At 51.3% G+C, this 19,225-nt stretch overlaps 1 protein-coding gene and 1 pseudogene across 1 annotated transcript; one reads left to right on the top strand and one right to left on the bottom strand.

Annotated features, from left to right (window-relative positions):
- Nucleotides 1–6: 6 nt before the first annotated feature.
- Nucleotides 7–4,334, bottom strand: LOC120325283 (translation initiation factor IF-2-like). The gene is made up of 2 exons (XM_039391222.1): nucleotides 3,431–4,334; nucleotides 7–1,231 (listed from the first exon to the last, which is right to left on the bottom strand). The coding sequence occupies exons 1-2, from the start codon at nucleotides 4,201–4,203 to the stop codon at nucleotides 1,228–1,230; spliced, it is 777 nt and encodes a 258-aa protein (XP_039247156.1). The 5' UTR covers nucleotides 4,204–4,334; the 3' UTR covers nucleotides 7–1,227.
- Nucleotides 4,335–17,384: 13,050 nt separating this feature from the next.
- On the top strand, nucleotides 17,385–17,841 carry LOC120325282 (annotated as a pseudogene).
- The last annotated feature ends 1,384 nt before the right edge of the window (nucleotides 17,842–19,225 follow it).

Here is a 19,225-nt window from a genome sequence, read left to right on the forward strand (position 1 = left end):
ACAGAAACAGATCGTTGTATACAGTGACAACCCTTAGGCCTCAGGATGTTAAAAGTTCCATAGTTTTCCATTGTCTTCCTTTCCCCTTAGTGACACGTCTGCCCCATCTCAGGAGGCAAAACCAAGCACAGTTGCAGTCACTCTGCACACGCCATCACATATGTCCTTCACTTCTTGAAGCCAGGGCTTAGCTCTAGCCTCTACCTTTAAGATTACTGCAAGAACAACTTGGCAGCACACAGTTCAGGAGAGTTTGTTTCCAAATTTCGGCCAAATTCATAATACAAATGTAATCATATTATAACTTTCTATGCCGGAGAAAAATGCAAGTTTTGATTCCAACTCTGATTCTTGTTTGCTAGCAATATAATACCACATACAAAGAGAATAAGTGGAAACACCTTGTTGGTGACAGAGATTTCCTTAACTCTGGAATAGTAGATTCAGGGATCTATTAGGGCAAGAGGTCTGCTATACAAGAAAGAAAAAACCAATGCATTTCGTTCTTTTAGATGCATGGCCTGCATTGAATGGTTAATGCATGGCTGTAGTTATTGTTCTGATTAATACAAAGATGACAAAAACAATTAGAACAGTTTCTCTAATTTCCTGTATTTTGCATCCTCTTCCCAGTCTTGAGCTAGGCTCACCGGAGCGCTCACCGGAGCCACAGATGGGCTCCTCTTATTCACGACAATTACTAATGACAGATTGAGAATGAACATTTTTGACTTGTGATATAACCAGACGAATAAGGATTATTTGAAGGCATAGGAGAGGTATTGTCAGTCATACCAATTACAATACCAGGTGCATCCCAGGGCTTTTCAATATAGACCATACACTTGGGATTAAATTAAAGATTTTGTGTCATTTTCTCTCTTTTTCCAAAATTATAATTAACACTATCTCAGCAGGAGACTAAAAATATAACCAAAAAATTAAAAATATAACTACAAAGGTCTTTCTCTTCAGAACACCGTAGAAATGTTGCCCACTACTCCAAGAAGGAAGGAAAAATTAATTACGTAAAAGTTAATTTACTTACTTTTCAATATATTTAGTGCATTTAAGTCTATGACAGTGAAAAAATACTGTTTGATTATTCTGTTTAATACTCAGCCTTAAGCTACATGTGCAGTTCAGAAGGATATAGAAGGCCAGATTCCAGCTTGCAGCCGGTTCCTTAGATGTGATCTACATCATCTGCTCGTATTTTTAGTTCTTTTACCTATGAAATTTCAGGAAGAGAACAAAATTCACAACATAAGCAGCACAAAGGAATACAAATAACTAGTTGTAAGAACGTGTAACTCCATAATTGTGGAACAACAGCACAGAACAGGTAAAAACCACACCTGTTATATTAAAATCCTAAATCGCTCACAGGTTTTAAATAATTTCTCGAATGTAAAGTTAACTAAATCTAGCTTTGAGATCGTTATATTGGGAGGAAAACTAGAGAAATTTTACTAAATTCAACCTGACTCTAGTAACTCAGTTTTATTGCAATCTCTACTGATTTCCTGACAGATTATCATGTGGTCTCCAGACATTTCTGCTTTATAAATCAAATGGGCATAAAAAGTTCTAATTCACGCATCAATGGTTTTGGAAAAGTGTAATTTAGCAATCTGCTCTTTTATCGGTATAAACTAAACACACACATTTTGCATCTTGTTAGGTTATTTTAAAAATAATCTGAAATTCATGTAGTGTAACTGTTGACATAACATCAGTGCCAAGAGAGATAAGTCAAACTTCACAGCATAGTGTGTGCTCGAGTAGTGTTTTTAGAAAAGCAATTAGGCTGTATGCTATATCAGCAGTTATAAAACATTTAAAAACTTATAATACGGTTCGTTTGACCAGACTGCTCTGTACATACTGTACGAATCCACGACAGAAGATATATATTAAAATCTGAAAAAAAAAAATGTACTTGCTGCTATGTTATAAATAGAATATTAACAATTGCTTAAACAGTACATGAAATGCAACTCAAAGTTGCAACTCTGTCATAAACACAGAAGAAAAAAAAGGAAAAAATTATGAATTCACTAAGCTTGACCAAGGAAAAGAAATAATATCAGACAGGAATGTAAACTAAACATCCAAATGTTAAAATCAGCTGAGTAAACCTTTTTAGACACAATCCTAAAGATGTGATTTCCACTGTCACAACAACTTCTCAGTTTATAACAGGAAGATAGAGAGATGTTTTACCTAAGAATTAAGGAAATCCTCAGCCTGCCAGCTTTCCATTTATCCTATTTGCAGATTTGTAGTTTTTGTAAGATAAGTTCTACTCTCTCCCTAGTTCTGAGAAACTGCTGGAGGTGGTTTGAGTCCCACCCAGTTGCTAAGCAACAAATGATCTCTATTGTGTGAACCTTATGTCTCCTGCTAAGGCTGAACATGAAATTTGGGCAGAAGGTCTTTACAGGGGTAAAATGTAACTAAAAACAAGGCAATTCACTAAAGCTTTTATATAAAGATTCATTCTCCGGGAAACTCTTAAAATTTCTTGCATGCTAACTTTTAGTAAAACACAATCTTTTAGTTTTAAATTATCTACAAGTGAGTAGAAGGACTAAAGAGAGAGATTCTGCTTTCTCTTCTCAATGACTGACATGCCTGGATTCTGCGGGGCTACTGCCCCGCAAGCCAGTCACCGCCGAGCCGCTGCTCCGTGCGCCGTGCAGCTCCGGGGATCCCCGCAGAAGTCTGGCTGGCTCTGCAGAAGTAGCTGTCGGTGTTGCCTCTGTCACTGAGGTGCCTCTGTCACTGAGGTGCCTCTGTCGCCGAGGTGCCTCTGTCGCCGAGGTGCCTCTGTCGCCGAGGTGCCCCTGCCGCCTCTTGCCTCTGTCACTGAGGTGCCTCTGTCGCCGAGGTGCCCCTGCCGCCTCTTGCCTCTGTCACTGAGGTGCCTCTGTCGCCGAGGTGCCCCTGCCGCCTCTTGCCGTGGTTGCCTCTGCCGCCTCCCCCACGGCCGAGCTCGGCGCAGCGGCAGCCCCAGCGCGCAGCTCCCAGCCCTGGCGCGCGGCCCCAGCGCCCGCACGCCTGACTCTGGCAGCTGTTTAAGTAATCCTAAAGGGAATTTTTATGCTTTTATGTGTACCCGAGACACTTTAACGGGAGGAAATTCTCCCGGACTCTCACCTCTGGCTTTTAACAGTTACTAACAAACGTGTGGTCGCTTCTCCACACACACACACAAGCACGGTACCGTTAACAATACAGTGAGCTCACAACAACATTGGACACACAACACAATTAACATGAGAGTTAACAAAAATACGGGAAGGACTGCCTCTCCTGTCAACAAGAAGTGGCACTTTTTCAGTGTTGCTCGTTTGCTCGTTGTGCTAATATAGCATCTTCTAATGCAAGGCTCAATAGCTGCTACTTTCTTTCATATGTACCATACCTGGAAACGGTGGTTTGTTTTTTTGTTTGTTTGTTTGTTTTTTGTCCGAAAACAGCGTCTGTTGCCATGGCAGCGATCCACAGTGGCTCTCTTCCGGGTTGCATGGTGGCGTCAGGCGCCAGCGATGCAGCGCCATCCAGGGACGCGGAGGCTCCCAGCAGTGTCGGTCCAGTTGACACATGCGCAGCAGCAGGCACAGTGAGGAGCGACACTGCCGACCGCGCAGCCGCAGGAGAGAGCGGGGCCGCGGGCGCGGCTCCAGCTTCATTCTCCGCCGCCAGTGATGTTCCTGCAGCCCCCACACGTCCTGCTGCTACATGCACGGTGCTAAAGGGAGGTGATCCCGCTGCTTTTAAGGGTCCTAGCATTCGCAACTGCGCAGCCGCAGGCACGGGGATCTCCCCTACAGCAGACCGAACGGGGCGGGGACCCGCCGTAGTCCCGCCACCTCCCGACAGAGCTGTCCGAACCTTTATGAGTTCCCGTCGCTCAGGACTTAACTCTTGTAGCGACCCAACTGCCAGACGCCAAAGCAGAGTACACGTTCTAGTGGCTCCTGACCCCGTAGAGATCTCGTCCCAAAACAATTCCTTTACAGCGTCCCTTGTGGACACCGGAAAGGAGGTTCGAGCAGTGGGAAGTAGATTCCTCGCTCTCACCCATGCCATTAACCCCTTAGGGGCTGTTTCATCAGAAACGGGCTCTCCTAGAGAGATTATATATTGGAGCACCGTTTCCACGGCCTCATCCTCTTTGGATGCCGCGGGCCCCATGCCTCCTCCCTTGGTCGACTCACCGGGCCAAGGCGAGATTTCTCTGTGCCGTGCGCACGGCCTTTATTGCAGCGCCGGGGACAGCGCTGCCTTCACGACCGCTTCCCTCAGCTCCTTCCGTTCGCCTTACGTCCCTGCAGAACTCGGCGAAGCAGCACTCCCTGTTAAACGGGCGCCAGATAACGGCGGAGGGGGTCTGACAGAAATGCACACAAATCAATATGATTGGCAAAAATGTCCCCTTTATTAGAGGACAGACAGCTTATATGCTGCCTGTGACACACAGACATGTGATTCTTCCCCAGGTTACATTGGATACATAAGGAAAACATACTGTGGTGTACAGTACTAATTGGATAACAGCAGGTGTCCATAAAACTTGTTTTCCTGCCAGAACAACTCCTCCTTCACCTTGGCACAAGGCCTGCAGCCATATTAGTGGTGCAGTATTTTTTTACTGTCTGCACCCAGCCATGTCAAGGTGAAGGTCTCAGAAATGCAATAGAAATTGTTCACACAATTTCTGTCCTCCGACACAGGAGAGCTGCAGTTCTTCTCAGCCTGTTTCCCATCTGCCCTGCACTTTCCCTTGGGCTGCCTTGAAGGTGACTTCACACACAGATTCATCTTTAAAAACCCCACCAAGATCTGTGCTGAGAGCAGGGCAGCGCTGCCTCAAAGGGCAGCTCTGGGAAGTGTCCCCTGTGCCAGCCCAGAGGTGCAGCTGTGCTGGACAGAGCAGGACAGGAGCCCTCCTACAGAGAAGCCAAGGGCTGGGACAGGAGAGTGTCCACCCCCAAGGGAAGGCTCAGCACTGCCCAGGATCCTGTGTTCATTTCTGATCCTGCCTGAAATATTCATCTCTGAGAGTAAAAGAGTTTGAATTTCAGTGCAGCCTCCTGAACTGAGAGAACAATATCTATGCTACAATGCCTAAGCAGGAAACACACCTCAGGACTAATTCCTTTCCTGTAGCCCCTGTCTTTTCTGAGCTTTGCAAACAATTCTGCATTAAATATGGTGTAGTGGTCTGGAACTGTGAGCAGGTCTGACCCTGCAACAGTGAGACATGGAAAAGATCCTCCCTCCCCTGCCAGGTTTGCTCCTTGCCCACAGCCCTTCTCCCCCAGCCCTGGCAGCAGCTCCCGGGCCAGCTGAGAGCTGCCCCTGTCAGGCAGCAGAGTCCCTGCCCAGCACAGCGCCCTGGGCTGCAGGACCCTGCTCTGCCCCACAGCTCTGGGCACCCCTGGTTGAACCCCCGGCTTCACAGCTCTTCCAAAGTGCCCCAAAACAGCCCCTGCTCACCCATCCCATCAGCTGGGGCTGGGCCAACTTTAGGAGATGCCTCCAGGAGCTGCCCCTGCACTGCCCTGCAGCCACAGACTCACCGTGTGCAGCCCTGCCAAGATTCCTCCTGCAGGGAGCTCTCAGCCATCCTGCCAGTGCTGAGCCCCTTGAAGCTCTGTCTGTGCCCTGCTGGTGTCCCTGAGCTGCCCTGGCAGTGCCCTCAGCCCTGCTGGGCTGTGCAGAGGAGCTGCTCCTGGGCAGAGCTGTCTCTCTGCAGCACTGCCCGCTTGCCAGGAGCTCCCTGTGTGCCAGGAGCCCAGCCCAGCTCAGCAGCACAGACACAGCCCCAGGCATTTCATGACCCCCAGGGGTGTTTGGTGGTGTTTACATGAGACTCAGTCCCTGAGAGTAAGTTCAAACAACCTTTCAAGAAGTCAAAGTGAGATTGAAATTGCAAAGTTTCTTGCAGTGCTAATGAGTCTCACTGAGGGACAGGACTGTGAAAGTGTCCCCAGATTCCAGTTGGAACAGAAAATTGCAGACGGTGATGACAAGGATGGACAAGCAAGGGAAAGGTGGCTCTGATGCTGAGGAAACCTGGATGTGTTTCCTTAATCCAACGGGCCAAGCCCTGAGCCCCAGCCCCTGGGAAGGCAGATCCTGTCCCTGCCTCATTCCTCCGGGCTCTTCCTGGGGCACTGGGATGCGGGATGTGCAATGCCAAGGGCAGGACCATGGGGTGGCACCTGCCAGGCTGCTGAGCAGGGACAAGGAGGCCGTGAGGCCCCAGGGCTGCAAGGGCCACTTGTCTCCTCCTGGCATCAGGGGCACAGACAGCAGCCATGGCCAAAGGCCTGCAGAAGGTGGCTGTGTCAGGGCCTTTCAGTTTCTCCCCATCCCTCTCTCCTCTCCAACCCAGGCTGTCCTACGGTGTCCATGCCCTGCCCCTTTCCCTGCAGGCTGTCGTCATCCCCCCGGCTGCCCCACTACACTGGCACCTTCCTGCACCGACATCTCTGCGTCCTCCCTGGCACTTCCTGCACACACAAAGCCTTGGCCTCATCCAGACTCCTCCTTGGTGATGTGTTGCAGCACAGTATTTTCCATGGAGTGAAATTCCTTTTTCCTCATGTCCACTTGGGACCTCCCCAGCTGCACTTGGCATTAATTCTTTCTTTCTCAGGCTCTTTTCTGCTATGACAAAAGGATCCACCACCTCTAAAGACTTGTCCTGGGATGTCTAGGAAAGAACCAAAGCAAGGGGAGGATCCCAGTGGTTTCTGGAGGAACAAGCATGAGAAAACAGAGAGAAAAGAGGCTGAAGAAACTGGTCATGGTAAACAGGAGGCTGGTCAAGGCACATCCTTGGCTGTGCCCTGCAAGTGACCCCCACAGCTTGTCTCGTTTTCTTAAGAACTCCATTGCCAAGAAGGTTCTGTGGGGAGGGACCTCTCTGCTCCTGGCACAGATTGGGGCCCAAGTTCCAGCCCCTGCAGCAGGAGCCACAAATAGTCAGGTCTTGTGTTCTTTGGGGGGCCAGACTGCCCAGACTGGGGGGTGTGTGTGTGTTGGAAGCACAAAAGAGTGATGAAAATGCAAAGCTAAACACACAGTGTAACCTGACTTTGTCCCTAAGTGGGGGGTGAGAATTGGACATAACATGTGCAGGGACAGATGGAGGGGTTTGTCCCCCTGGCCCTGCCCAGAAGAGACACCTTTCAGGAAGGGTTGTGGCCTTGGCTGTGCTGAGGGTTGCCCCGGGCAATGCAGCTTGGGATTGCAGTGGCACTGTCAGGGCTCTGCAGAGCTCCTGGCAGTTCCTGCCTTTGTCCCCAGCAATGCCAGAGACCTGCAGGGGTTGCAGTCAATCACTTGTGCTCTTTGGGACCCCGACTGGCTCTGCTGAATGTCAGCAGGCCTGGAGTTCCCAGACTGTTCCTGCATCCAGGGTCGGGCCTGCAGTGACGTTTGTGCAGCATTAAATTGGTGCAGTGGCAGGATGGCCATGGATCCATTCCTGCACAAACACAATGGGGCTCCGTCCCAGGCAGGGGTAGAATGGGCCCACAAATTTTGGAAGGATAAGAACCAGGGAGTTTTGGCACTGTGGAGCCCCATGGAACCAAAGGAACCCTGGGACATGGAGAAACCTCTTGGAATAAAGGGGACATTGTGACCCTGCAGCACCTCATGGAACCAAAGGGAGTCTGGGATGTGGCAGGGCCTGATGGAAACAAAGGAACCTCCTGGGAACAAAGGGACCCCAGGACACTGCCAAAAGTCTGGGAGACAAGAGAACCTCAGGACACTGTGGAATCTCCTGGAATCCAGGGGCCATTGGAATCCACTGGGGCCTCCTGGAACCAAAGGGAACATGGGACACTGCGGAACCTCATGGAATCAAAAGGACTCCGGAACTCTGTGGAACATCAGGGAATCAAGGGGCCAGTGTGACATCACAGAACCTTTGGGAACCAAAGGGTCCATTGTGACCTTGTGGAACCTCACAGAATCCAGGAGCCATTATAATTCTGCAAGGCCTTCTGGAGTCAAAGGGACCATTGTGACACTGTGGAACCTCATGGAATCAAGGGTCCATTGTAACACTGGGGAAAATGATGGAATCAGTGGGCCATTGTCACACTGCAGGGCCTTATGGAGCCCAAGAATGCTGGGAAACAGTGCAACCTCATGGAATCAAGGAGCCATGGTCGCACTGCGGAGCCTCAAGGAATAAGGGATCCAATCTTTGCCTCAGATTATATCAACAAATTAAATGTAAGGAATTACAGAAGTGGGATTGAACCACTTTTGTCCCACAGGTTTTAATGATTGTCAAAATGAGAATATTTATATAAAGTGAATCATTTATTCTTACCCAACTATTGATGTGTGCACACATCTCTGCCTGCTTGTGGGTGTGAATTGACTGTGGTATTAATGTTGTTGTGAATCTACAATTCAGTCACTGTTAAAATTGTAGCAAATACTATCAAACCACTTGATAATTGTTCAATTGATCAATGATTAAGTGCTACTAATCTCTTTTGCCCCCTTGTCTTTGGATCCAAATCCTTCGCACCCTGACCCTCTTGCATCCCAAGGCTCTGTGTAAATCATCCTCTTTGATAAAAAAAATATATTTTTCGTGACTTCCACTTTAAAATCTTCCTCCTTAGCTAAACTACAAAACAACTCCAATGAGCTGTAGAAGTCTTGAAGACTTGAAGACAATTAAAGGAAGGGAAATAACTTGTTTTTCAGTGTTTTAATGGGTCCCACAGTGTGTTTGGAGCTGCATCAGCTGTCAGTCCAAGATGGGCCATGTCAGAACTGGTGAGGTTGGGGGGTGAGGGGCAAGGTTGATCATACAGGGTCAGTCTAGATTTCCTGAGGAGACATTCAACATCAAGATCACTTGGAGAACACCTCTATCACCTCTTCTCTGAACTAAAAAATGTCTATCCTTGAATTAAAACAAAAAAAGTACAAACTTTGAAGACTTGTTTTGAAATTGCCTTGAAGCCAATTAAAGGAAGACAAAGAGATCATGAGGGATTTCTGGATTTTAATGAGCCCCACGGTGTGTTTGCAGCCCAGTCCATGATCCTGAGGTACTCAGAGAAGATTGAAGCAGCTGCTCAAGAAGTCAGAAGTCAAACTCCAAGTGCCTTGAAGCATTGCTGGGCCCCACTGAGGGCAGGCACTGCCAAAGCCTCCCCAGGGACTCCTTGGAGCAGCTCCTTGGAGGCCAGGAGTGCAGGCAGACAAAGGCTCTGGGCAGGCCCCTGCAATGCTGAGCAAAGCCTGCCTTGGTTTTGTGGAGCACAAAGGCCAAGGGCTGAGCCCCAGGCCCTGGCCCAGCAGATCCTGTCCCTCCCGGCTGGCTCAGGGCTGTTTGGGGGGCACTGGGATGGGAGGGGGAGGAACAACAAAGGCCCAAAACTGGGCAACCCCTGCCAGGCTGCTGAGGGAGGGGCGAGGCAGAACCCAAGGGCAGAACCTGCCAGGCAAGTTGCTTGTGGTGACCTGAGTGGCAGAGGCAGCTGCCAGAGGCAAGGGGACAAAGGCCTGGGTGCCTTTGGGCCTTGCAGCCCTACCAGAGCCCTTGGCCATCTCTCCTGCAGGCTGTCCTGCCCTGGCCCTGCTGCTGCTCTGGCCTTGCAGGCTGCACACACCCCTCCTGCTTTCCCACGCCTCTCACAGCACTGATTTCTAGACCCTCACTGATGTCTCTGCACCCATCTCTGGCTGTTCCCTGGAACACAAAACCATGGGATGATCCAGATACTCTCTTTGTGTCCTCTTACATCACAAGGCTCCCCTTTGAGCAACACTTCTCACCTCCAGTCTGAACCTTCCAAGCTGCACTTGGTGGGTTTTCTTTCTCTTCCCAGTACCAAGAAAAGCTCCATCCTGGCAGAATCACAGAATCACAGATTATGCTGAGTTGGAAGGGATCTATGAGAATCATCGACTCCAACTCCTGCCCTTCACAGGACCATTCCCAAGAGTCACACCATGTGCCTGTCATCTAAAAAGTTTTTGAACACTGTCAGGCTGGTTGTTGTAAATCACTTCCCTGGGGAGACTGTTCCAGTACCCAACCAGATCTCCTCTAGACCCTCTCCAGTTGTTTCTCCTTCCTACAGTATGGGAAGCTCGACAGACAGAGATTAGTCCAGATGTGGTGACCCCAGGGCTGAGTCCGAGGGGTGACAACTCCCTTGTCTGGGTGGCCACACTCCCCCCAAGGCAGCCCCATGTGCAGTTGGCCTTATTAACTTGGATCCTGAGCCCCTGTGCCACAGTACCTCCCTCTCAGAGCCCAGGCCCTTCTCCTGGGGGTCACTCCGGAGCTGAGCAGGGTCCTGCCTTCATCTCGGGGTCATTCTGGTCATTCTGCCCCCAGGGCAGGACTGGCCCCTTTGCCTTCTAAAACTCCAGGAGGTTTGGGTTGCCAGATCCCAGAGCTCCTCAGGGCCCCTGAGAGTGACTCTCAGCAGGGGCAGCTCTCAGGGTGTGCACAGACAGCTCCCCTGACTTGGTGCCCAAGGCTGCTGCTGCCTGGTAGGGCTGGGACAGAGGTGACCTGGCAGCGCCTTCCCAGCCCTGGGCCCCCTTGGGATCCTGAGGCACAGCTGAGTCCTCCCAGCATTCCCACTCCTCTGCTCCTTGTGTGCCGTGGGCTGAGCAGATCCAGGTCACCTCCCATCCCTCTGCCAACCCCTTGGGCCTGCTCTGGGCCCTCCAGGTCCTTGCCCTGCTCCCAAGGGCTGTGGGGGTGGTTAATGGTCAAGGCTTGGGGTTTAGAGCTCAGGGTGGGGATTAGGCAGAACTTTGGCAGGTTTGTTGTTCTGCTGGCAGTGTCTGGTTCAGCTTTTTGGGCTGGGTTAGGATTAAAGGTTGGCTTTTCATACTGGTAATACAGGTTTGGGAATGGGGTGGGCATTAGAGGACAAATAAGAGTCTGGAGTTCTGGGTTTGGGCTTTTTCTGTCTTGGAATTAGAGCAGTGGATTCCTTTCCATGGGAGGGGCAGCACTTTTGGGTAGTGTTGGGGCTTGAGGTTACAAAGTGCATAAAGGTCCATCAGGAATGTTTGCACAGTCAGTGTTTCCGCACCCTCAGCATTACTTGAACCTGGTTTTACCTCACCAAACTCTTTCCTCTTTGTTGGCCAAGCCCCTCTTTCCTTTCCCAGTTATCTTGTCCCTTTTGTCACAGTTCCTCCCAACCTCCTCAGAACTTCCATCAGGATGGGCTCAGCTTTGTGATGATGCTGTGCAACCTCCTGGAATCAAGGAGCCACTGTGAAACTGCAGAACCTCATGGAATTACGGGGCCATTGTGACCCTGGGGAAAGCCATGGAATCAGGAGGCCATTATGGCACTGCAGGGTCTCTTGGAAACAAAGAAACCCTGGGTTACAGTGGAATTTCATGGAATCAAGAGGCCATTGTGACACTGGGGAACCTCATGGAACAAAAGGAATCCAGGGACACTGTTGAACTTCATGGAATCAAGGGGCAGTTGTGACACTACAGGGCCTTATGGATCCAAAAGAACACAGGGAAACTGTGGAGTCTCATGGAACCAAGGGACATGCAGGGCCTCATGGAACAAAAGGAACCCTGAGACATTTTGAAAGCTCATGGAACAATATGGTCCCTGTGGCACTGCAGGGCCCCATGGAAACAAAGGAACACAAGGACACTGAAATCTGGTGGAACCAAGGGGCTATTTTGACATGTGGGGCCTCATGGAAGAAGAGGAGCCCTGAGACATTTTAGAACCTCATGGAACCAAGGGGCAATTTTGACACCGAGGAACCTCATGGAGTCAAGGGGCCACTGTGACACTCCAGGGCCTCACGGAATCAAAGGAACCCTGAGACATTTCAGAGCCTCGTGGAACCAAGGGGACACTGCGCCTCCCCAGAACTCCATGGAATCAAGCAGAGCTGCTGCCTCCCCCCCACCGCTGCACGGACCGGAGTCGCTGGCTCTGCCCCCCTTGGACACCTCTGGAGTCAGCGTGTTCTTGGGCAGCAACACTGATCTCAGACCAGAGAGTTTCCCATATTTTGCTTTGCCCCCTCTTTCCCCTGGTTTTGTTTTTTGTTCTTTGTTCCCCCAGGGGGAAAAGGGGGAAGGGAGGCACGTGTTGATCCCTTGTTTTACCTGTTTACAAAAGGAAGTTGGGGTAGGGGCGGAAAGAGGAGGCAGTTTCTCTCTCTGCTGTTGCTTTGAACTGTTCTGTTGGTATGGTTGTTTTTGCTGCTATATTTCTTGTTAGCGAACTCTTATTTTTTCACTTCTACCTCCTTGTATTTTGTCTTCCCAGGCAAGCCTGGGGACTCCATGGGTAGCAAGAGCTTTCTGTGCTGGCACCTGTGGTGTGGGAAGAATTTTCGTCCGTATGCAATTTTGGGAGTAGGGCTGGCACTTGGGAGGTAGGTCTGAAAACAAGAAACAACAACCCTTATTGCCAGGAAAGAAAGACTGGAAGCTTTGGCTTTGTGGTGCAGTTGGTAGGCCAGGCTGAGCACTCCATGGGCAGCAAGAGCTTTCTGTACTGGAAACTTTCGCCTCTGAGGTATCATTGTTTGTATGCAATTCTTGGAGTAGGGCTGTCATTTTGAACGCATGGTAACAAACAGGAAACAACAGCCCTTATCCCCAGGAAAGAAAGACTGGAAGCTTTGGCTTTGTGGTGCACTTGGTGGCCTAGGCTGGGAACTCCATGAGCAACAAGAGCTTTCTGTGCTGGCACCTTTGGTGTGGGAGGAATCTTTATCCATATTCAATTTTGGGAGTCAGCCTGTCAGTTGGGAGTCAGAGCTGAAAACAGGAAACAACAGCCCTTTTTCCCAGGAAAGAAATCCTTCAAGCTTTGGCTTTGTTGTCCAACTGGTGGGTGTGATAGTTTGGTCTAGGCCTTCCTTGGTGACCAGTTTGTAGCCAAGGAAGTGTCCAGATTTACCCAGTATTCCCTACGATTTTTACGTAAGCCAGGGTATAAGAAGAAAGGAGGAAAGGCCTTCAGTCTCTTTTTCCTTCCGGTGGCTTGGAGGTGCAGGTTCCCTGCTGTTGAGTCTGTCAGGTTGGGGAGCGAGGCCTGGTAAGGCCTTGCTGACCTTGGGAGATGGAGGTTGCCGATGATCATTCATTCCAGCGTGACTCTCCGTTGTCCCAAGGAAAGTAGTAAGATATTCTTTGCTAATTCTTTTAGTTGCTAGATCTTGGGCTACTGATCAGGATATATATACATATTTTATTTTGGTTTTGTTCCTTTTTCGCTTCCCCCTTCCCTTTCCCCTTTCCTTGTGAAATTGTATATATATTTCAATTGTATATAACTTAACATAAGTGTAAATATATTATATATATTGCTTTAGCTGTCTCTCTCTCGTTTCAGTTTTTCTTGGTTGTTTTTCTCCCTCTTCTCCCTGAGGTTTGGGGTGGGGGGAGGGGGCTTTTTGTGGTAAGGTTTGGAGACTTGGCAGGGAGCCAGCTTCAAACCATATCAGTGGGTCAGCCTGGGAACTACATGAGCAGCAAGAGCTTTCTGTACTGACTCCTTTGGTGTGGGAGGAATCTTCGTCCATATGCAATTTTGGGAATAGGGCTGGCAGTTGGGAGGCAGGACTGAAAACAGGAAACAACAGCCCTTATCCCCAGGGAGAAAGACTGGAAGCTTTGACTTTGTGGTGCACTTGGTGGGGAAGCCTGGGCACTCCATGAGCAGCAAGAACTTTCTGTGCTGGCACTTTTGGTGTGGGAGGAATCTTAGTCTGTATGAATTTGGGACTCTAACTGCCATTTGGCAGGCAGGGCTGAAAACAGGAAACAATAGCCCATATGGCCAGGAAAGAAAGCCTGGAAGCTTTGCTTTTTGTTGCAGTCGGTTTGTCAGCCTGGAGACTTTTGGTCAGTAAGAACTTTCTGTGCTGGCACCTTTGATGTGGGAGGAATCTTCGTCCATATGCAATTTTAGGAGTAGGGCTGGCATTTGTGAGAGGTAGGTCTGAAAACAGGAAACAGCAGCCCTAATCCCCAGGAAAGAAAGCCTGGAAGCTTTGGCTTTATGGTGCAGTTTTTGTGTCACCCTGGGTAGTCCATGGGCAACAAGAGCTTTCTGTGCTGGCACCTTTGGTCTGGAAGGAATCGTTGTCCATATGCAATTTTGGGAATAGGGCAGGCAGCTAAGAGGCAGGTCTGAAAACAGGAAACAACAGCCCTTATCGCCAGGAAAGGAAGCCTGGAAGCTTTGCCTTGGTGGTTCAGTTGGTTTATCAGCCTGGAGACTCCATGGGCAGCAAGAGCTTTTTGTGCTGGCACCTTTGATGTGGGAGTAATCTTTGTATGCAATTTTGGGAGTCGGGCTGGCAGTTGGGAGGCAGGGCTGAAAACAGGGGAGAACCCTGATTCTGAGTCTGAGGAGAGAAAGAAACCAGGAGACTTTGAAGTTCAACTGATGTTTCTACAGTCTCCCAGCTTTCCTCACATTAATGAAAATTGGCTCATGAGTATAATGAGGATGCAGCTTCTGCTATGGGGAATTCTAAGCATTCTGGGGTCAGCAAGACAACCTGGTAAGTAACACTTGAGTGAATGGAGGGTTGTCTTGGGGGCCTGTTTCCCTTCTCTTTTCTGTCTCTCGGTTTCTCATTTTGTTTGCTACTTTCTTTGGAATAAATGTTGTTTTGTTCAGCTTTCAACTGTGTACTGGTTTCAGTTTTGGCAATCTCCCTGCTACACGCAGACATAACAAATGACAGCATCAGCAGATGTCTTTCCATTCCTCTTTCCCTTCCCATTCACCGTTCCTCTTCCCTTCCCATTCCCACAACCAACACACTATTTCCCTTCTCACTTTAACAAAGCTCTTTTCTCCTTCAAGGCCCTCAAAGGCACCAAGGCCACATAGGAGGCCACACACAAACAGTACTCCTCTTCCCACTTGACAACACCTTCCCTCTCACTGTTCTACAGGGAACACCATGAATCTGCTCGCAGAGGCCTCTCGTTTCCCATCAGCAGCTCAGCACAAGGAGCTAAAGGAGCTCAAGCCTTAGGCCACAAGAGCTGACAGCAAGGAAACTTTGGGAGCAAACTAATGCTGCTAACACAGACCCAGCTGAATCCAGCACACGATCACAGAATCCAAGAGTCCTTCAGGTTGGAAAAGACCTCCAAGATCAGTGAGTCTTGTGCAGCCCCTCCCCGACTGCCTGCAGGGACGGGATGATGCTTTGCACCAGCACCAAAAGGAATACTGTGAAAGCCATGGCTTGCAGGAGGACACAGAGAAGGGCTTGGCTGGGGCTGAGAAGGAGGGAGCTGGCGCTGGGGGAGCGGGGACGGGAGCCTCGGGGATGTGGCACAGCAAGGACAGGGGCCCAGGCAGCTGGCAGGCGGCAAGGCCTCACCCCCTGCCCCAGCAGCAGCACCGGGCCCTGCCCAAGGCACTCCTGCCGGGGGTTGGGCCCTGCAGGCAGGGGCAGAACCCACTCCCTGGGGCGGCCTTGCTGCCCCGGCCCTCGTTCGGCCCAGCCTCTCCCTGTGTGCGCACTCCCCACAGCACAGGCTGCACTGGGCAGCATCCCCTGATGGGCCCTGCAGAGCTGCCCCACGAGGACACTTCCCTTTTATGTCACAGGCACCACAGCCTGTCCCAGCCAGCCCTGCCCATTGTCCCCACCCTGGCTCAGTGACTCACAGTGGCCCCTGGCAACCAAAGAACCAAAGCCCCACACCCCCAGAGTGCAGCCCCACCCATCTGCAAGGGGCCCCCAAAGGGTTCCCTGCACAAAGCAGCCCCTCCAAACCCTTGTCAGATAGAAAACTGGGGGACATGACACTTGGATGCTTTTAGTACAGAGATACAAGCTTTTCTTGAATAAGGGAGGGGGTCACTTTTTTATTATTCATATTTACAGTTATCCATTTGGGGACAGGATGTCCTACAGGCTAATGTGTTGTCGTCACATTTGGAGTGAAAAGTACTTTTCAAAGAAACCCAGGGTGCATGGGTGATGCAGAGGAAGCTGACAAGTCACCCAATGTGAAGCTCAACACTGCTTTGCACCAGCACTGCCCTTTCACACAAAGATGTCAGGGTTTAGTTTCTAAACTCTGATTTAGTTTCTAAATCAGTAACACTTGACAAGACCTCTTTATGAACTGACAGCAAGAGAACTTAGGAGCAGCTTAGGGTTGGCAAGTGTAGGAGCCCAGAAGAAAAGGGGCTGATGGGTATGTCATGAGCACTGACAGCTGGATGGTCGTGGAGCCGACCAAGGACTGCCAGACACGAAAGACATCACCTGCTGGACTCTGCCCAAAAACCAGCCCCCTCCTTACCCTTCTCAGCCACTCAACCACAGCCTGCACACACCCACACCTGCCAGGGCCAAATACCTGTTTCTCTTCTCTTTTCTGCCTGGGGGCAAAGGAAGAAGGACAGGGAGGGCATTTGCCTTCAGGCCAGAGGGAAGGGGAAGGAGATCCCCCCAAATCCATCCCCGGCAGGATGGGGGCTGGGAGGGACATTGGGGGACCCCCAAGAGTATTTTTGAGGGGGGGAAAGGATGGGGGCACCCACAGGGGGTTGGGAGGGGAGGGATCCAGGAATCTCGTGGTGGGACACTGGGGGGTTCCCAGTAGTTTCTTGGGGGGGTTGACCCCCAGCAGTCCGGGGGGAAAAACGGATGGAGGAATCCGCCGTAAAGGCTTCGGGAGACCCAAAAGATTCTAGGAGGGGGTCGGGAGGGGCCCAGGAGTCCTGAAGAGGGTTTGGGGGTCCCCAGGAGGGAGTTTGGGGGTCTCAGGTGGTCCCAGGAGATTTTCAAGGGTTAAGAGGATGCACAGGAGATTGGGGGGGGGGAGGGGGAAAGGTGGAGGGGTGGTCCCCAGGAGGGGGGCTTTCGGAGGGTCCCCAGGAGTCTTGGAGGGATCTGGGTGGTTCCCCAGAGTCTTGGGGGAGATTTGGAGGGGTCACCAGGAGCCCCCAGACCCCCCGAACTCACCTGACACCACCATTGCCTCGTTGGGGCCGCACGTGAAAATGAACTCCAGCTCAGACAGACCCAACACGTGGGATTCCAAAATGTCTCCGGGTTCCTTTGGTTCCATGATACCCCCCGTGTTACTGTGACACAGCTCTCAGACCTGGTAGTAGAAAAATAAATCAAAAAATTCAGAAGAAATCATCTTAAAGTCATGCTAAGCCTGTCTTCCACAGTCCAGAATCTACACATGTGTGACTGCAGATACTTGTGATGAGGGTAGATGCTCAGAGGAATTCATGGGCTTTGGTCTGGGAAATCTGTCCCCAAAGTTTTCACTGCCTTTTCCTCCTTGGACACTTCCTGAGGCCCGGAGGAAGCTCATGTCCAACAGCAGCTCTATCCCCCAGTTCCTCCTCCTGGCTGCAGCTCTTGCACTTCTGCTTCTTCCTGGGCCTCTCCCTGGCTGCCCTCCTGGGCAACGGCCTCATCCTCAGCGCCATAGCCAGCCACCACCACCTGCACACCCCCAGGCACTTCTTCCTGCTCCACCTCTCCCTCACGCACCTGGGCTGCATCTGCACCACTGTCCCCAAGGCCATGGCCAACTCCCTCTGGAACACCAGGGGCATCTCCTACTCAGGATGAGCTGCACAGGTGTTTTTCTTCTTGATCGCCCTTCTCACCATCATGTCCTACGACCGCTACATGGTCATCTGCAAACCCCTGCACTACAGGACCCTCCTGGGCAGCAGAGCTTGTGCCCACGTGGCAGCAGTTGCCTGGGCCACTGGGAAGCGAGTCTGGCCCTGGGGCTGCAGGAGCTGTCACCTGAGCTGATGATCTCCTGAGCAGTCCAGACACGCAATCACTGTCCCTGTCCTCTATTTCCTCCCTTTTTTGCTGCACGACCAGAAACGACTGTGCTGCTCTGCTGGGATGGGGCGAGGCAGGGAGATGGGGGGACCAGGGAGGGGCTGGACTGGGCAGTTCCAGGGAGCAGAAAACCCCAATGTTCATCTGAAGTGTAGGAGTGGGCAGAGTGAGAGCACTCCAGGGCTGAGGTGGCTCCAGGCTCTGGGATTGGCAGCAGGAGCCCAGGGAGACACTGCCCCTGCTGCAATGAACTGCCTGTGTGTGTGCCAGGGAAGGACTCGTGTCTCTGAACACCCCAGTGTGTGTGAGCAGTGCATCAGTCCAGCTCAGGTGTGGACACCTCTCAGAGCCCTGACACAATTCTGTGTGTGACTCCAGGAAAACCCCCACTGTGCCAGGGAGTTATTAGATCTTTTGCTGTCACCCTCCTGGCGCCCTGTGTAATGATGAAACTAGAAAAGGTGATCATCAGACCCTGTTAATTTTCTAAGGGGAGAAATGTCACTGCTGGAAAGAAGTGTCACTGAAGAGGGGAGAAGAGGGAACATCATTGTTTCCTTCAGCCTGTTCCACAGCAGGTTCCCCTGGAGCCCCAGGGACACCTGTGGGGAACCCAGAGGGGCAGAGAAAGGGCTGCCTTTGGCTCTTGCTGTGCTGCTCAGCTGGGCCGGGCTCCTGGCACACAGGGAGCTCCTGGCAAGCGGGCAGCACTGCAGAGAGACAGCTCTGCCCAGGAGCAGCTCCTCTGCACAGCCCAGCAGGGCCGAGGGCACTGCCTGCAGCCACGAGAGAAGAGAAGCAAGGCAGAGGGAGGTTAAAGGCAGCGGAAAGATGGGAGGTGTTCAGCTGAGACTTCCCTTGGGGACACAACTTCACAGTCCTCTGCAGAGTGAGTCTACAGGTGCAGGGCAATGTCGCTTGTGTTCCTGGAGGAATCTCCTAAAGCTACCACATCCCACAGCCTTGCGCCTCTGTCAGGACTCTCCCAGTTTCTCTGTTGCACAGGAGGAGGATGTTCTCCAGGGCAAGCCTTCCCTGCAGCACCATCAAAGGGACAGTGCAGGTGGGCTCCTTCTCCCAGGGATGGCTGCGGGCTGGGAAGGTGGGGGTGCAGCCAGGGGTGCCCGGGGCTGTCCTGCAGAGCAGGGTCCCTGTGCTCTGGGGTTTTCGTGCCAGGGCAGGGACTTTGCTGCCTGCCGGGTTCAGGTCTCATCCTGCCTGGGTAGTTGCCCACACCTCTGCAGGGAGAAGCTGTCAGTGGGGGAGGGGTCACAGAGTGGGGGAGGGGCCATAAAGTTGGGGACGGGTCACAGAGTGGTGGAGGGGTCAGGGGGTGGGGGAGGGGCCA

The sequence above is a fragment of the Pipra filicauda genome, unplaced genomic scaffold (assembly GCF_003945595.2).
Source record: "Pipra filicauda isolate LSUMZ 115617 unplaced genomic scaffold, ASM394559v2 scaffold913_size85590_pilon, whole genome shotgun sequence".
In the NCBI taxonomy this organism is placed as follows: Eukaryota; Metazoa; Chordata; class Aves; order Passeriformes; family Pipridae; genus Pipra; species Pipra filicauda.

Bases quoted from the DNA above. Each gene is read 5' to 3' on its own strand.
- LOC120325283 (XM_039391222.1), bottom strand. From the start codon at position 4,203: ATGGGGCCCGCGGCATCCAAAGAGGATGAGGCCGTGGAAACGGTGCTC.